The 14912-nt window shown below is 43.3% G+C and overlaps 1 protein-coding gene across 14 annotated transcripts in view; it reads right to left on the bottom strand.

Annotated features, from left to right (window-relative positions):
- The window catches only part of mef2cb (myocyte enhancer factor 2cb), a 117051-nt gene that overhangs the window by 49069 nt on the left and 53070 nt on the right, over positions 1–14912 (bottom strand). For 6 of the 14 annotated variants that reach the window (XM_044195449.1, XM_044195447.1, XM_044195445.1 and 3 more), the window contains 5 exons: positions 10909–11052; positions 10578–10715; positions 7851–8031; positions 6909–6956; positions 1445–1617 (listed from right to left, as the gene is read on the bottom strand). In XM_044195449.1, the coding sequence (XP_044051384.1) occupies positions 1445–1617; positions 6909–6956; positions 7851–8031; positions 10578–10715; positions 10909–11052 (684 nt within the window). The remainder of the gene's footprint in view (positions 1–1444; positions 1618–6908; positions 6957–7850; positions 8032–10577; positions 10716–10908; positions 11053–14912) is intronic. The other 8 variants (XM_044195455.1, XM_044195446.1, XM_044195453.1 and 5 more) reach the window with 5 other exon arrangements.

The following is a 14912-nucleotide window of genomic DNA, read 5'->3' as shown; positions in this document are numbered from 1 at the left end:
CAGAGAGCAAGAGAGAACATGAAATCAACTCCCAGACAAAACAAACAAAAAACTGCAATAAACCAAGAAAGTTTTTTTGATTTTCTTTCATTTCTTTCTTTCACTCAACAGATGCTGAGAGAATGAATGTGATGCCAACTTCTGGGGAAATTAATCACTTGACATGCGGCACGGCTGAACCCTGCCAACCCTATCATTTACCACCCTTTCCGAGGGCCCACTGTCGCTATAGTAACATCGGTCTCCACGGCAACGCAGGGTAGCGAAGGCAAGGGAGAGGCACTTTACTGTAGCAGAGGGGAGGGTTTGGCAGAAAATAATGGAGGTTTGATGCAAAATGAGTACTCTTTTGATGCCCTTCATTTCTATATTGTGAGTAATAAAAGCTGCGAGCTGTACGTGTGCGGCGCAAGACTCTATATGCAGGCAAAAAGATAAAAGGAAGGAAGGGAGTAGATACAAGAGGGCTGAGGCAGAAAAGAGGCCAGGCTGCTTTTACTTCAACACACCACTGGATGGCACTATGTGCCCTCACAAAATGTGAGGTAAAGTTGGAGTCTTCAGCAGAGTCAGCAACAATAAAGGTGAAAGTTACTTTGGAGTTGGGACCGCTTTTCTTAAAAACGCTGTATCGAACTGTAATACTTGCAGTAGTCATAGCAAAAGCTGAATGCAAATTAAGAGGTTAGCCTCAGGTGACAACACTGAGGCAACACTGAGGCAACACTCACTCCTACAGGGCACATTATGCTCTTGAGAACTATCTTAATCAGTTTATGATTATAAAACCTTTTCAAGTTTCAGATTCTTAAGGCCCTATTTAGGGTTGTTTTGATTTCTAAATTTAAGTGACAGTCTGACTTACCAATAGCAGATCGACATCCTCAGACTGACGGCATTAAAAGGGGAGGGTAATAATTTCAAATTAGTGAGTGTGAGTGTGAATATAGAAGTGGTGGCTAAGTGTGAATCTAGGGATGGAGCTGCTGTAGGATTGAGCCAACTGAAACAGAAATAATGTGAAAAGAGGATGCTAAGAAATATTGTAACTATACTAACTTAACATACCTTATTAGAAAGACAGGAGAAAGAAATGTCAGGGCCTAAAGTGCCAACATACGCACACAGATACAGCAAAGGAAATATATCTGACAGTATATCAGACCTGGGCCAAAAGTAAATTTTAAAGAAGGGTGTTGATTTAAGAAGCTGCCAAGGCACATGAGAAAAAAAATAAAAATCATGTACGTAAAGTCAAGCTTATCACAAACATAACCTCATCAACCCAAGTCTGATATGAAGAGATGAAAGCAGCAGAGAGGACATGAAAGGAATTAAACAATGGCAAACAAACCCGAGAGACCCCCCATAGATAGGAAGACAATAAAAGGGGTGGGGAAAGAAGGAATAATGACATGAAAAGAGGAATGGAAAGATTACTTACGATGGAGGGCATGTTGTTCTTGGCGCCAGGGGGGATGAGCACACGCAGGTCAGGTTTGCGGTTGTTCATGCCTAAGTTCATAGGCGGAGGAGACTTAGCCTGCATGTTCTTGTTCATGCCACCTGGAGAGACCAGCAGACCTGGCGAGTTGCGGTGGTTCCCATATCCATTTCCTGAGAGAGTAAAGAGAGGTTGCATGTTATTAAATATGTTTCAAAAGTTTAATGAATCTTGGAAATCCAGCTGTCCATGGTGGTGTAGCCTAATGAAGAACTACAGGAATCCATTTTCAGCTTGTGCTCCTTTTCAGTGTTTCTGTCTCATCTCCACTTCCTGTGGTAGAAATTGTATTAGCTCACCAGTCTGAAGACTTATGCTGAAGACTTGTAAATTGTGTTTCAAGAAAGTGGTACATACACAGATAGTGAAACCGAGTACTGTTTTTGTCTTGATGATCACCACTGTTTGCTTGGCAGTCATCAATTGAAGACCTCACCCTCCACCCCTGTTGCTGTCAGTTAAGGCTACATGTACCCTGCAACAGCCAGTGAATCGTGTAAAAACATCTAATTACGGGTAGCAAGACCACAGAGGGATGGGACCCATCATTTGGCCATCAGAGCTAAACACATGTGCGGCTCTTCCAGACAAAGACCCTGCCTTGGGGTTGCCACCAGATCTGCATTCCCCTAAGTAAGTAGGGCCAAGTGCAGCACCCATTACCTCCTCAAAAACCGGTGGGGCGAAATCCCAGCAACATCATTAAAAAAACTGAGAGTCGAGTATTCTTGCAAGCAACATAGTCTTTGTTTCTAACCCAATCCCGCAGACTGTTTTTCCCCTTACTTCTCCTTCCTTCTTCCAAGGGGTAGAACACAGGGCACTGTGTGGACGTTCCCACTTGAAAGACAGGCAGGAATTATATGTTAGACATAAATGAATTTCCTAATCATATACTCCAGGGGAAAATGAGTCGCAGATGTCTTCCTGGGCAATTTCCCTCGCTGATCTTTGTTTAATTTGAGAGCGAGGTTTTTGTTGTTTGGAAATGAAAAGTCTCAAAAGCTCAATTTGAACAATCTGAAGAGTAAACGACCGCTAGCGGTGAAAGAAAATGAGGCCGTCTGACAGAAAACGAGAAAAACAGTGTGTGTGTGACTGCTGGTGTGTGTATGTGTTTGTGCCTCTGCTGGCATGTGTGATGTGTGAGCTTGTATAAGTTGATGTTAGCAACATAGACTTTGTGTGTCATTGTATGTTTTGCTGCATACAATTTTGCATGTGCCTGATTCCATATAAGCACCATTTTTCTGTCACACAGTATACATAAGCACAGAAGGAATTGAGACTCTATGAGACATGTTGTATGACTGCTTATGCACAAGCCATGCATATGGATGCACGTGTGTGTTTTGTATTGGACCCTCTTAGTTCCAGTGTCAATCTCATATTAGCAAAGATGCAGCTGCCTCTTCAGTTTTCCCGCTCTCTCATTCTCATAGCTGGCCCTTTGTGAGACTGAGTGGGTGCATGTGGAGATAGATGAATGAGACCTCACACACACATAAAACAGACACACACACCACACATACACACACTTTAGTAAATAACCCAGCAGGAAGTACATCAGTGTTTCTGTACAGATGAATAAAAAGAGACTGAGCCATAGAGAGACATTAATACACAATTTGGTCACAATGACACGGACTTCATCTTGGTGACAGTTAGTCAGACATCTGTGTATTGCTACCCTGTGGCTGCAGTCCAGTCAATTATCTGCTAGATGACTATGATCATGAGTGGCATAGGCCAGTCCTTAAACACTTCAAAAGGAAAATCATTATCTAATTAAGCTAATGAAGCAAGAACTGTGACTCAAATCTTCCTATTCTGTCGCTTGATCACCCTGATTTTAGGACAGTTGCATTCAAAAGCGACACATTGGCTCGACTGCTGTATCAGCTGAGGACATGATATCCAGAGCTCATTTCCACTCTCCTCCTCTAATGCTACTTTGCACGGTCGAGCTGTGGCACAGGCTGGCATCAACCGTTTAGAGGAAGTACCAAAATTAAACACAGCCCAGCCAAGAGTCGGTTTTGCTGCTGTATTAAAATCACACATAGAGAACAACATCTGATCTCAGATTCAGATAAACACCTTTTTGCTATTTCTGAGGTGCGGGGGGACTGCTGAGGTCAAAGCTGAAGGATTGCAATCTGTTTCTATAGGTGCCATGGTTACAACTTCGAGATGCATGTGTTTGACAAGGCCCCTTGGGGGGCTCGTTCTCTCTCTGTCTCTCTGTCTCTCTCTCTCTGTCTGTCTGTCTGTCTGTCTGTCTGTCTGTCTCTCTCTCTCTCTCTTTCACACACACACATGCACACACACACAAAGGAGAGGTGTGGTTACTCATGTACATTTTACTGTTACTGAACAAATTTCTGATGTCCTGTTGTGGTCTAACAGGCGCGCTTCCATTCTATTCCCCATACACACACACTCTTCCGTTGCGGTTTGGCCAAATGTGCATTCAACCCTGAATTCTCTAACTGAACTAAGGTGTCACACTCGCACATACAACTTGTACAGTTGGTGTGAGGTGATGCCAAGATTGAGACACACATTGTTTGATCTACTGAACCGGACTTGTTGTCAGTTCTTGTATGTATGCTTTTTAGCTTGTATTTCTGTGGGATTTTGACCAGAGATGTCTTAAAGATGTACCTTGTGTGTAACTCAAATGAGTTACACACAGTGTGAGTAATTGGTGTGTGATCAAGGTGAGAGGTGACTCGTTAATTCCTTGCAGTGCTTTGGTGAGCAGAGTGCTGATTGGAGCATAGATGACAGCTACATAATTGCACAAATGGAGGTGGGAGGTTTTTACAAGCTGGGGCCTTGGTCCAGAGCTCCCTTCATCAGCTCTCTTTCTCTCTTTCACTCACATTCTGTTTCTTTCCTCACCTCGTGCTCTCTCCTAGCCAGCAAAGGAGTTGACAGATTGAACACATACTGTATATAAATGAGCGACCATACACATGCACATACACACTTCCCACAATATTTCCATAGAAGAGACATGATGACTCAGCCTTTCAGTAACATGCCCTATTTGCACTGGACTAGAATTACCTGGGGACCTCGTGTGATTCAGACTTTACCCCTACGTCTGGGTTTCATGTGGCACATTTGCAAAAAAAGTCTGTGTTTCAATTAAACTTACAGGCCAAATCTTAAGGATGATCTCCAGATATGATTGAAACATAGTGCATCTTCATGTTAATGCTGCAATGAAAAGGAACTCTCAAGTCTGCATTTTCTACATGGGAAGTCGAGTACACGATATGCTTGGAGTTCATGTAGTTGAAGTCAACACTGTTGCTAGGCAACTAACAACAAAAATGGACTTTGCCTTGTTCCCTTTAAGAAATGGTGAATGATTTTGTGCTTTTTGTAACTTCATAATTATTATAAATATATACCAAAAAAAGTAACTCTCGCAGGCTATGACATTTTTAAAAATGTCTGTTTGTTACAACTTGTGAAGTCAGAGTTATTATAAAATGTCCAGTTACAATACTACATCAGCAGGCAAATGGACTATACTCACAAACATGGAAAACATGAACCCATGGCTACATGAACCTGCTGAATTTGCACTAAAAATGCTATAAAATCTCTTATTTCCACTTCATCATTGTTAGCCCAGAAAAGAAAATAAATAAAGGAATCTTTTGTGAAAGGAAAAATATATAAGACTGAGACAATTTCCAGAGATGACAATTCACACTAAATTCAAATTATCAGAAGATCTGCGTTTGGTGAAATAGGGAAGGTAATCAGCGGTGGCATTATAACTTTACAGATTGAGAACATGGCAGATTCTTAAGACACAAACAACTTCTGCCATTCTTCCAAACTACAGTAGGACTCCAGGTAATGCTAATTCCATGTGAGCTGGGCTTTAAAAGCTGTTATTTTCTCTCTTTACACTCAGTAGAACCATGACATCTGAGGTACAAAGGAGGTGTTGTGTTTATGTGCATGTATGAACCACACACACACACACACACATATCCGCAGACACACACACACAAGACCCCTCCTACGTCACTTAGGCCAAGCCACTTAAGACACTCATACACGGGCCAGACAGCTACTTGTACAATCAGCTTATCAAAACTTACCGTGATGAGAAGAGGAACATTTAAACAGTCTTTGTGGTGCCACAGTGGCTGGGCCACCTCACACTGAGTCACTAAAAGGAACATCATTAAAATGGCTGACCAAGTTCACAGAACACTTCCATCTGTGTTCCCCCACTGTTTCTCCTTTGCACACATGCTTCCACCATCAGTGGATATTCATCACTGGGGTTTCCCCCCCTCACGCTCTTTCTCTCTCCCCCTTGATGAGATTTAAGAGAGCTTTGAATGGAATCTTTTAGCTCCCACATGACTCTCTCTCAACGTCGTGTTTTTCGCTGCTGCTGAGCGACACACAGCTCTCACAGAGCACCTCTGTTCCTTCAGCGCGGAGACACAAAGGCTACATTCGAAGCATGCTTTGCAGCACGCCATCGACGGAACACACGCCACAACAAATGATCTTGTTGTGTGTGGGATGAGTGACCAGACAGAGAAACCAGCCATTGACCCCATGTGATGGAGCCCTAGGGGCCAGACAAGGCTGCCCAGCTGTGCCCCACTGACCCCCCCACTCTTCATTTTTACACTCTGCACTGTATGTCGAGGCTGTAAAATTTAACCCTTTAAAAGGGAGTCTCTTTGCCATAAACTTGGGCCTGACATGTCCTCAGGGCAAACCCATTGACACACAGAAGCTAACACATAAGATTCCTTACACATGTTCCTCAAACATGGGTTGATCCACTCTCCACAAGATCATTATGGCATAGTGAGCCATTCCAAACATTGAATTAATTTGGTTGTAGACATATGATAGCAGTTACTGTGTAGTGAGTTTGTGTGGCAAAACGTTGTGCAAAAGTTGCTCCAAATGGGAACTATGGGTGTTGTCATTTTGAATTTAAATCCAAATCTATGAGGCGGTAGAAAATAAAGAGATGGCTCATCATTCAGAGAAAAAGAGAAAATTTGACAGTACATTCAAAAGTCCAGCATCTGTTCTGACTGCCCATCAGTCAATCTGCTGCTTCAGTATGTAGTGTAATTTTATTTCTCTTTCCCCCACTTGTTCTATCATTTTATAGCTGAACACAGGCAGGATGTGTCACAGCCCTAGCACTGGGCAAACATTCCCAGATGAACTCCACGACCACTAACATCAACACATCATGGACAAAATCTCCACTTGGGTTTGGATTACTGTTAGTCATGCATTTTATGGCCCAGAGTGGGTGAGTGGGTGCCTTGTATGTGTGTTTGTGTGTGGGTATGTTAGCAGACAACTGTGTGTGAGAAGAGGAGGCCATTCTTACCAGCACTGGTGCCTGCGCCAGTGGTGAGGTCAGCACCCATGAGGCCACCTGAAAGATGAAAGAGAGAGGAGAGCAAAAGAGAGAAAACCATTAGAGGATAGACACCTACGTAACATCAACTATACCTTCTGTCTCTTACCTTGCTGGCCTTTCAGAAGCTAACTCAATTTAATCACAATCCACAGTGTGTCTGTGCGTGTGTGTGTGTGTGTGTGTGTGTTTGTGTGTGTGTGTTGGTGTGCGTTGTCTGGTATCATATGCGTACTGATACCAGAAGTAATACTGCTTCCCACTCAAACCTTAACACTCTGAACAACTGGACACTGCGAGTGGATACATTAAGCTGCTGTCCAAGAAAAGTGACACATTATTATTTTTAAGCCATGTGAGGTGGAAGAGTGGGAGGGTCCAGAACGTGTGTGGTTTGGTGTGGATGCTGCGAGTGCCAAAACTCATATTTAGTTTGTGCTGGCGCTTCTAGCATCCAGTTGTAATGACAGGGTGAGGGTGTGGGCAGCAGCCTTCAGACCAGAGGGACAGAAAAAGGACTTTGGACAACAATAACAAACCAATAGGCACTGATTTGCTTATGTCACCAGCAACTCCGTTCCTATACATAGGTCCAGATATCCCATGTGTAGAACCTCACACTAAATCAACAAGGCTGTGGGCTGGGATTTAATATGATATTAAATCATCAACTTACTTTGAACAAAATACTGAGCAGGCAATATGTGAATATATACTGGAGGGGGATGACTTTAGAGTCATTCACTGCCTTTAGGTGGAATATTACGGGTAGCTGTCATAAAATAATCGCTCATTTGATGTGTGTGTCTATTAGCATGACAGACAGGTACACACACAGTTGAGAAGATAGACAGATGGGATAACAGTGTGTACATGGGTGCATGAGTGCATATGATGCCCAACCTGTGTTACCTGCACTGGGGGGTCTGTGAGTAACTCCAGGAGACATGCTGTTTCTCTGTAGGCCATGGTGCGCCAGTGGCAACAGGTTGTGGTTGCCTAGGGAACCACCGGGATGGCTGTAAATGAGATTGTTCTGGTTGCTAACGGGAATGGACACGGGCATGTCATAGTTCGAAGGGGGCACGGCCTGCTGAGAAAGAGAGGGAAAAAGAGAGACACAGACATGAGTTTGATTATTTTGAAGATACCAACAATTGCAGTGAGTGAACAAACTAAAATAAAACCTTTAAGTAAAGGAATGGACACAGAAAGAAAAAGAGACAATTCAGAACCACTCCAGGAGCACAAAGATAATTAAAATCCTTTGACTATCTACAGTGTTACTCCAGAAGCAGTCAAAGGAAAAAATACACAGACAGCCAAGTTCAAAAAGACAATCTGACAACTAACATTAGACAGCCATGCATAGATTAATGGTACAGAGAACAACTTCTTAGAACAAAGACTAAAAATACAAGGCAGTATGGATGGTGAAAAGGAGCACTGCACAGAAAAGAAAGGGTAAGCGCTTAGAAAACTCCTCTTGGAGTTACTCAGATTGCCCCCAAGATGATATATGGGTTGCCAGTACTTTGCCATTCCAACTTGATCCAGCATAGGTACGCTACTTTGGTAAGGTTAAGGTTTTGCCCCTTACATATTGTGTCATTGTGAAGGCAAATGTTGACCTGAAGAAATATTATGCTGTGGTGACTGCATTTATATTCCCTGAAATACATTCCTGTTTTATTACATTAAATAAATAAGAAGGCAATGGTTTACTGGGAATAAAGCCAATGGCATCCCACTGTTCTAAAAGAGCTAAAGATAATTCAGTCTGTCTTCACCTCACTAAAAAAAGTCTGCAGTATTTCTTGCAAATGTAGCTTCAAGACTGGAGAAATGAATGCAATTGGGAATAATTTATTTTTCTGTCACATGGAGCTAATGCAAAGTGTTTTTAAGTGGTAGATTCAGATCAGTCAGCAGTCTCATCAGGAACATGAGCAGAGGTAGCCTGCCGGCCCCAGGCGTCTAGTTTGTCATGTTTATTGTGTCACTTGGCAGCAGGGCTTAACCTTGGGAGTGCCCTGGAAGTGGTTGATCCTGCTAGGCTGATGTTAGCTTTAGGAAGTAGAAAATAGGGCCCTAAATTACTGCCATGTGTCTCAGAGCCATGGAATGAGCGCATCAGGGGGACCATCAGCCTGGCTAACGTGGACGTGGGACATGTGCCCTAGCACTGTTTCGTCTTCTTCAATTTCTCCCTTTTGCCAATGTTCTTTTTGCAGGCCAAATATTATTTCAAATTATAAAGACAGTTACTTTAACCATATTTCATTGCCTATGCACGTTTCGCTTTTGGATGCTTTCTTTTATAACCAATGAGGGGCTGTCTCTGGTTCTGTTTTATTTTTTGAGACTTTCAGTAATTTCTTCCATCTTGGATTCCTTGCTGGAGTTTTTATACCTTTTGACTTCTCTGTGCTGTGTTTTCTAAGAGTGGGGGAGCTGTCTCTGCACACACATTTGCGTGTACACACACCCCATTGCTGGGTTTAAGGGCCCCGTCTATAAGCTGTCCTTTAACTGGTGCCATCCTTCCTGTTTTCACTCATCTTCCTCCTCCGCCTCTCCCCACAGTCCCCTCAACAGTCTCCTGCAATCCGGAGGCCCAGTGCTTGGCAGCCAACCCTGACCACACACTGAACTGCCACTTGTTGTGTGCAGAGTCCCCCCCAACACCACCACCCCTGCTGTTCCACCCCCATCCCCACCCAGCGCCGATCCCAAACCCACTCCACCCCGCCACGCCACCCCAGCTCACCAACCCCTGCTTTGCTTCTAACCACATCTCCCCCTGCTCCACGCGGCTTAGACACTACTGTTCTCCTCTGAATTATCTACCATGGAATTATCTCTTTCTCTGTAAGGCTAGAGTGCTAACCATTCCAATATGGTGCTTTGTGAATGAAGGGCAAGCTCAGTTTACATAGAAAGCAGCCTTTATTTTCTGGTTTCTAGCAGCTGGTTATAGATTAGATTCTTCTGTAAAATTAACACTATATAATATAAATCCAGCCACTGACATGTCTTGACCTACCTATGGCCATTTAGAAACATGTTGTTCTACAGATGCTGTTAGGCTACTGAATGCTTTGCCTTCAATTATTTCAGCAAGGAGGAGAGATAATTGCGTATTGTGAGGTACAAAGATATGCTGAAGAGTTTATGAATGTCTGCTGCTGTTTCATTGCCACAGTGTCTGTCCTTGTTGTTGCGGGTGACTGAGTGCTGTGTTTTTGTGCAGGAAAAGGAAAAGCACATGCAGACCACACCTCCCCTGAGAGCTAGGCAAAGCATTATGGGTAACGGGTTCAAGGAGGGAACCCAGTAAGGTTAAAATTTGTCATGAGAGAAAGTCTGCAATTACTATAGTGAAAATGCCTGCTAGTTATGGTTACAGTTATGTCAAATTAGAGGACCGTTCCTCAACTGTAATCAAGCAAAATCAAAGAACTGTCATTTTTTTCAGTGTAAGTATACAATATAATCTCACTCTAGCCTTACTCTCACTTTGTTTATTTAGTCTGGTGGCAAACAATGGTGGTTAGCAGGGTTAGCTCAACAGTTACTGGCCAGTCAGCATTTTGTTAGCCTGCTGAGGGTGCGGCATAGTGTCAACCCAGTACTTACAGTTATCTTATGAGTTTTAATCATGTGATCAAACTCCTCGTTAATCTGTTTGTATTTCTCCTCAGTGCGTGGGGTGAGGGTGAGAGCAGACTCGAGCTCCGGGCTCTCGCCGCCTTTGTTCTCCTTCTTGCTCAATGCCTGCCAGGTTCCACAACCACAGAGATGGACGGAGGGAGGGAAACACAGATGAAGGGACGGAGAGATGGGTGGTAGGAACAGATGACGAAAGCGAGGAGACAAGGACGAAGCGACAGAAAGCATAGGAGAAAAAAAGGGGAAGAGAGGAGAGAAAGGTGAGAGGAAGACTTGGGGTTCAACGAGAGGTACTTACACACAGTCTCTGTCTGCTGATCATCAGATCAATGTCCTCGTTTATTTTCCTGTACTTGTCCTCGGACTCGGGGCTGTGGCCGACCGAGTCGTCTGCGTCGGGGTCTGGGCTATCACAGCCGTTTAGGCCCTTCTTTCTCAATGTCTGCAAACAGAGCAGTTGCACAACATAGTTGAAGGGCTTTGGGGTAGGGATGGGGGTATGGTGATGCATTGTGAGGAGGAACCTTTTAGAATCGATCCTGATCAAAGACAAGTCCAATTAGAGGAAGTTTAGAAAAAACATTTAGATATTTTTTAACAGAAGTATATCTATCTATATAATTTATTTTAAATGAATAGATTTCCAAAGTGCTTTTTTTTCTATGAAAAATAGTTCGACAAAAGATCTTTAACCTTTTCAATGAATCATTTTGGCAGTCTCCATTCTAACCTCCATCAACATGGGGGGACACGAGGATACACTGGCTGCTTTAGGAACAAGTAAACATGCAGCTAAACATTCAAGATGGCACAAAGAATTTAATCGCATCCAATAACAAGACATAACAAATGATTAAACTCTCGACCAAATGACAAATCATGGGACCTTGAAACCTCATAATTACACAGGAAAGGGAAAAGTCATAAAAGTAAAACACATTTTACAACCATAATCATCAGTGGGACATGAAATAGAATTAAAATACAGTTGAGGTGCTTGAGTTCATGACTGTGGTATGTGTGCTATTAAATGTGGCAGTTTCTGTTTTGGCCACCTGATGGCCACCTGCCCCCATTAGAGTGGCCAGAAAACAGCAGACCGGCAGAAAAGCACACTCTCCACTCGCTCACCACTCCCTCTGAGTGGAAGAGAGACACAGACAAAGAGAGCATAAGAGGGAGAGAGAGAGAGAGAGAGAGAGAGAGAGAGAGAGAGCTGCCTCTGTCCTTTTTTTAGATATTGTTGACAACCATAACAGCAGGGATAAGTTTCATAGCACATTACTGTGTGTGATAGCACGAGGGTATGTTTGCTTGAGTAAGTAGGCATGTACCAATAGGTGCTGTATTCATTTGCCTCGTAAAGTAAGAGACAAAGACAGAGCGGAAGAGAAGAAAAGTACAGTAGCTGACAGTTAGAGATCTCATCAAAGGCACTCCCCCTCCTCTCCACACCCCTTACACTCTCTCCCCTCCTTCCCTCTCTCCTCCTGGCTTTAATAAAGGGAGATTAGTCTACAGGAGGAATATCACGGGCCTGCTCCTGTCTGTGCAGTCGTCGCTTCACACTGCGCTCTCCTACTTTCATCTGAAGCTCCATATCAGACAGCCGTAATTAAATTTACTTTAGCACACCCTGTATTTGATGCTGATCAAGTGTGTGTGTGTCTCTCTCTCTGTATATGGTGTAGTGTGTATGTGTCTACTGGTGTGAGTGTGTGTGTGTGTCTGTGTGTGTCTGTGTGTGTGTGTCTATGTGTGGGAGGGGAAAGAGGGGAATGAGTCTGTGTTTGTGTGTGCATGTGTGGGTGTGTGAGAGTGGGTGATAGCGTCAAGAAAAAAGAGAGAGACTGAGCAGGAGAAAAGAGGAAGATAGATGCTAAGATAAGTTAATCTCAGTGAACTTCTTCCTCTCATTTGTTTGTCTCCGTCAGTACTCACTCACAGAAGAGATACGAGTGCTAGCTACTCTATCACAACCAGCAGTAGAAGTGACAGGGAGCGATCTGCCTGCTTAGAAAACAAATAACAATCCAGTCATCTCTCATGTCAGCACAACAAAGGCCTGTTTTGAGTGTGGTTTTAGTGAACTTAGAGGGCTTCTTTTGTGTGTGCGATAACTGTTTGATTCCTGAGGCGTCTCGTGGCAAGGCAGCTACTGTAAGTGTGTCAACATTTGCTGGCTCTCCTCTTCTCTCTCTGAATCCTCACTTGGCCCCTAGAGTGGAAATCTGGAATTCTGAATTTGAAAGTGTTTCTCACATCTTTGACAGTCTTCAGGAAATCACACCAAACAAATCAACCAAGGCGATGCAGGAGATCGGACTTCTAACAGACCTACAGTGAATCAGGCACTCTTTCTCTATCTGAGGTGGATGAGTCAAAAGAACAACAGGGTTGCAGAGGTTTAGCATGCTGTCTTTTTTAGCAAAGGCGTGAGATGTAAAACTTTTGCTATTTCTTTTGTGTAGTTTCATTCTGGCCTTGGCGATGCATCATATCAAACTGACAAGAACTGAACCACTGGCCCTTTTCTGTTCACATGAGAATGCACGCAAGAAAAAACAACTTTTCTTCCTACTTGCACAGAGCACCACCACCTACTGCCACCAGCACAGAGTGCATGAGAGATTCACTTCCATTCTAGGAAGAATAGCAGTGGGGCATTGCTGGGAGATGAGAATGAGGGCTGGGGTAAAGGTGACACCCATATGGGGGCAACTGAGTTGGAGGTCTGGCAGGGGGTTGGGCAATGGTTTCGTTGGGTGTTGATGGGGTGCAGGGAGCCAGGGCGTGAGTGTTATATGACTTTGAAGCATGTGGCCCAGGCTTAGTTTTCCAGCAGGGCTCAGCATATTGAGCGTGCGGTACAAGGGCGGTATGCCACTCATCCCAGTTATGCCCACCTGTTTAAAGACATCACACCTGTTGCCAAAGGCTGACACACAACCCAACAACCAATCAGATCCGTTGGAGTGCTCATATAGCCATAGAAGGGCCTCTCATTCTTGCGCTCACCACCCTGCCGCCCTACTCTCGTCATCCCATATATTTTGCCCTTCTCTAATAGCCCATTGCTTAATCTGTGCTCTGAATTTGTTATGTATTTCATGGCTCTGCTCCATAGAGTCATCAGCTGCTGCTCCAAACAAGGCTTTCAGTCTGTTATTCAGTGACATCATCACTATATAAGACATATAGTGAGAGAATAATGACCATTAGAAAAAGAGTTGCTACCTTTATATTGAAAGAAACAGGAGTATGGGTACGAAGAGCTGGCATGAAAATAGAGTCTTTGGGGAATATGCTAATAGGATGAGGATTAAACAAAAACCCTTTGGTGCAGTTCACTTTTGCCAAGAATTTTATGCACAAAACATTCACCTAAACCAGCATTCTTATATTAAAAGTATTTAATTTTCAGTTTTATAAAGAAATGCTCATTATTTTATTCTTAAAAAATGACTGCTGGCATACAAGGAAAATGTTTCACAGAGCATTATTTAAGTTTATAGCCATTTTATTGCCTATGTTTACATAAGTGACGGTATGCCACTAATTCATTTATTAATGATTTTTTCTTTTTTTGTACTTATCAGAAAGTCAGTTATTTTTAAATAAAAAAGACAAAGAACCAAACAAAGTTTCCCGTACTTCTGCTACAGTTAAACTCAACAGAAAAGATGACAAAATGTGGACATACAGTTAAGTGAGAAAGCAGTTCATAAGAGAGAAAGATTGATGGAAAAATGGGGTAAAGAGAGAGAAAAAAGATACAAAGCTACAAACTACTTCCATGTGAACAGTCACCGGGCATGCTACCGAGAGTGAGTACAGTATATGTGAGAGAGAAGAAGGAGAAAAAGTGTGACAGAGAGGAAGGACTGCAAAAAAGCTGTGTACGCTTGCTTGGCTCTGTGTCTCTCTCTGTGGCCCCTTTGGAGGCTTGCTCCTAATTAAACTCCTTCTTCATGATGCTCCCTCATGACTCGACTTGTCACAGGGCCTGTGTGAAGCAGGCACAGCATAGACATGGCGTCCTACATATTTAGACACCCGTCTCATCAGTACCCTTCAGCACTGCACCCTCAGCTAGGCTGGCTAGGTGGGCTAAGATGGGCTAGAGGACTACAGTGAGCAAGGCTATGAGAGGCATCCTGGGCTAGATTGAGATAATCAGAGGCTAAGTGAAGCAGGCATGAGCTACAATGGAACTGATTCACATTGTCTATTGCTTGGTGTTAGGACATCTGTCAAAGATTTTTTTTCTCTGATGTTTTATTTGTAGAAAAAAGTCCAGCC

Source organism: Siniperca chuatsi, linkage group LG5 (genome assembly GCF_020085105.1).
Source record: "Siniperca chuatsi isolate FFG_IHB_CAS linkage group LG5, ASM2008510v1, whole genome shotgun sequence".
Lineage (NCBI taxonomy): Eukaryota > Metazoa > Chordata > Actinopteri > Centrarchiformes > Sinipercidae > Siniperca > Siniperca chuatsi.
Note: the sequence above shows the minus strand (reverse complement) of the source record. Positions and strands in the feature narration are given on the sequence as shown.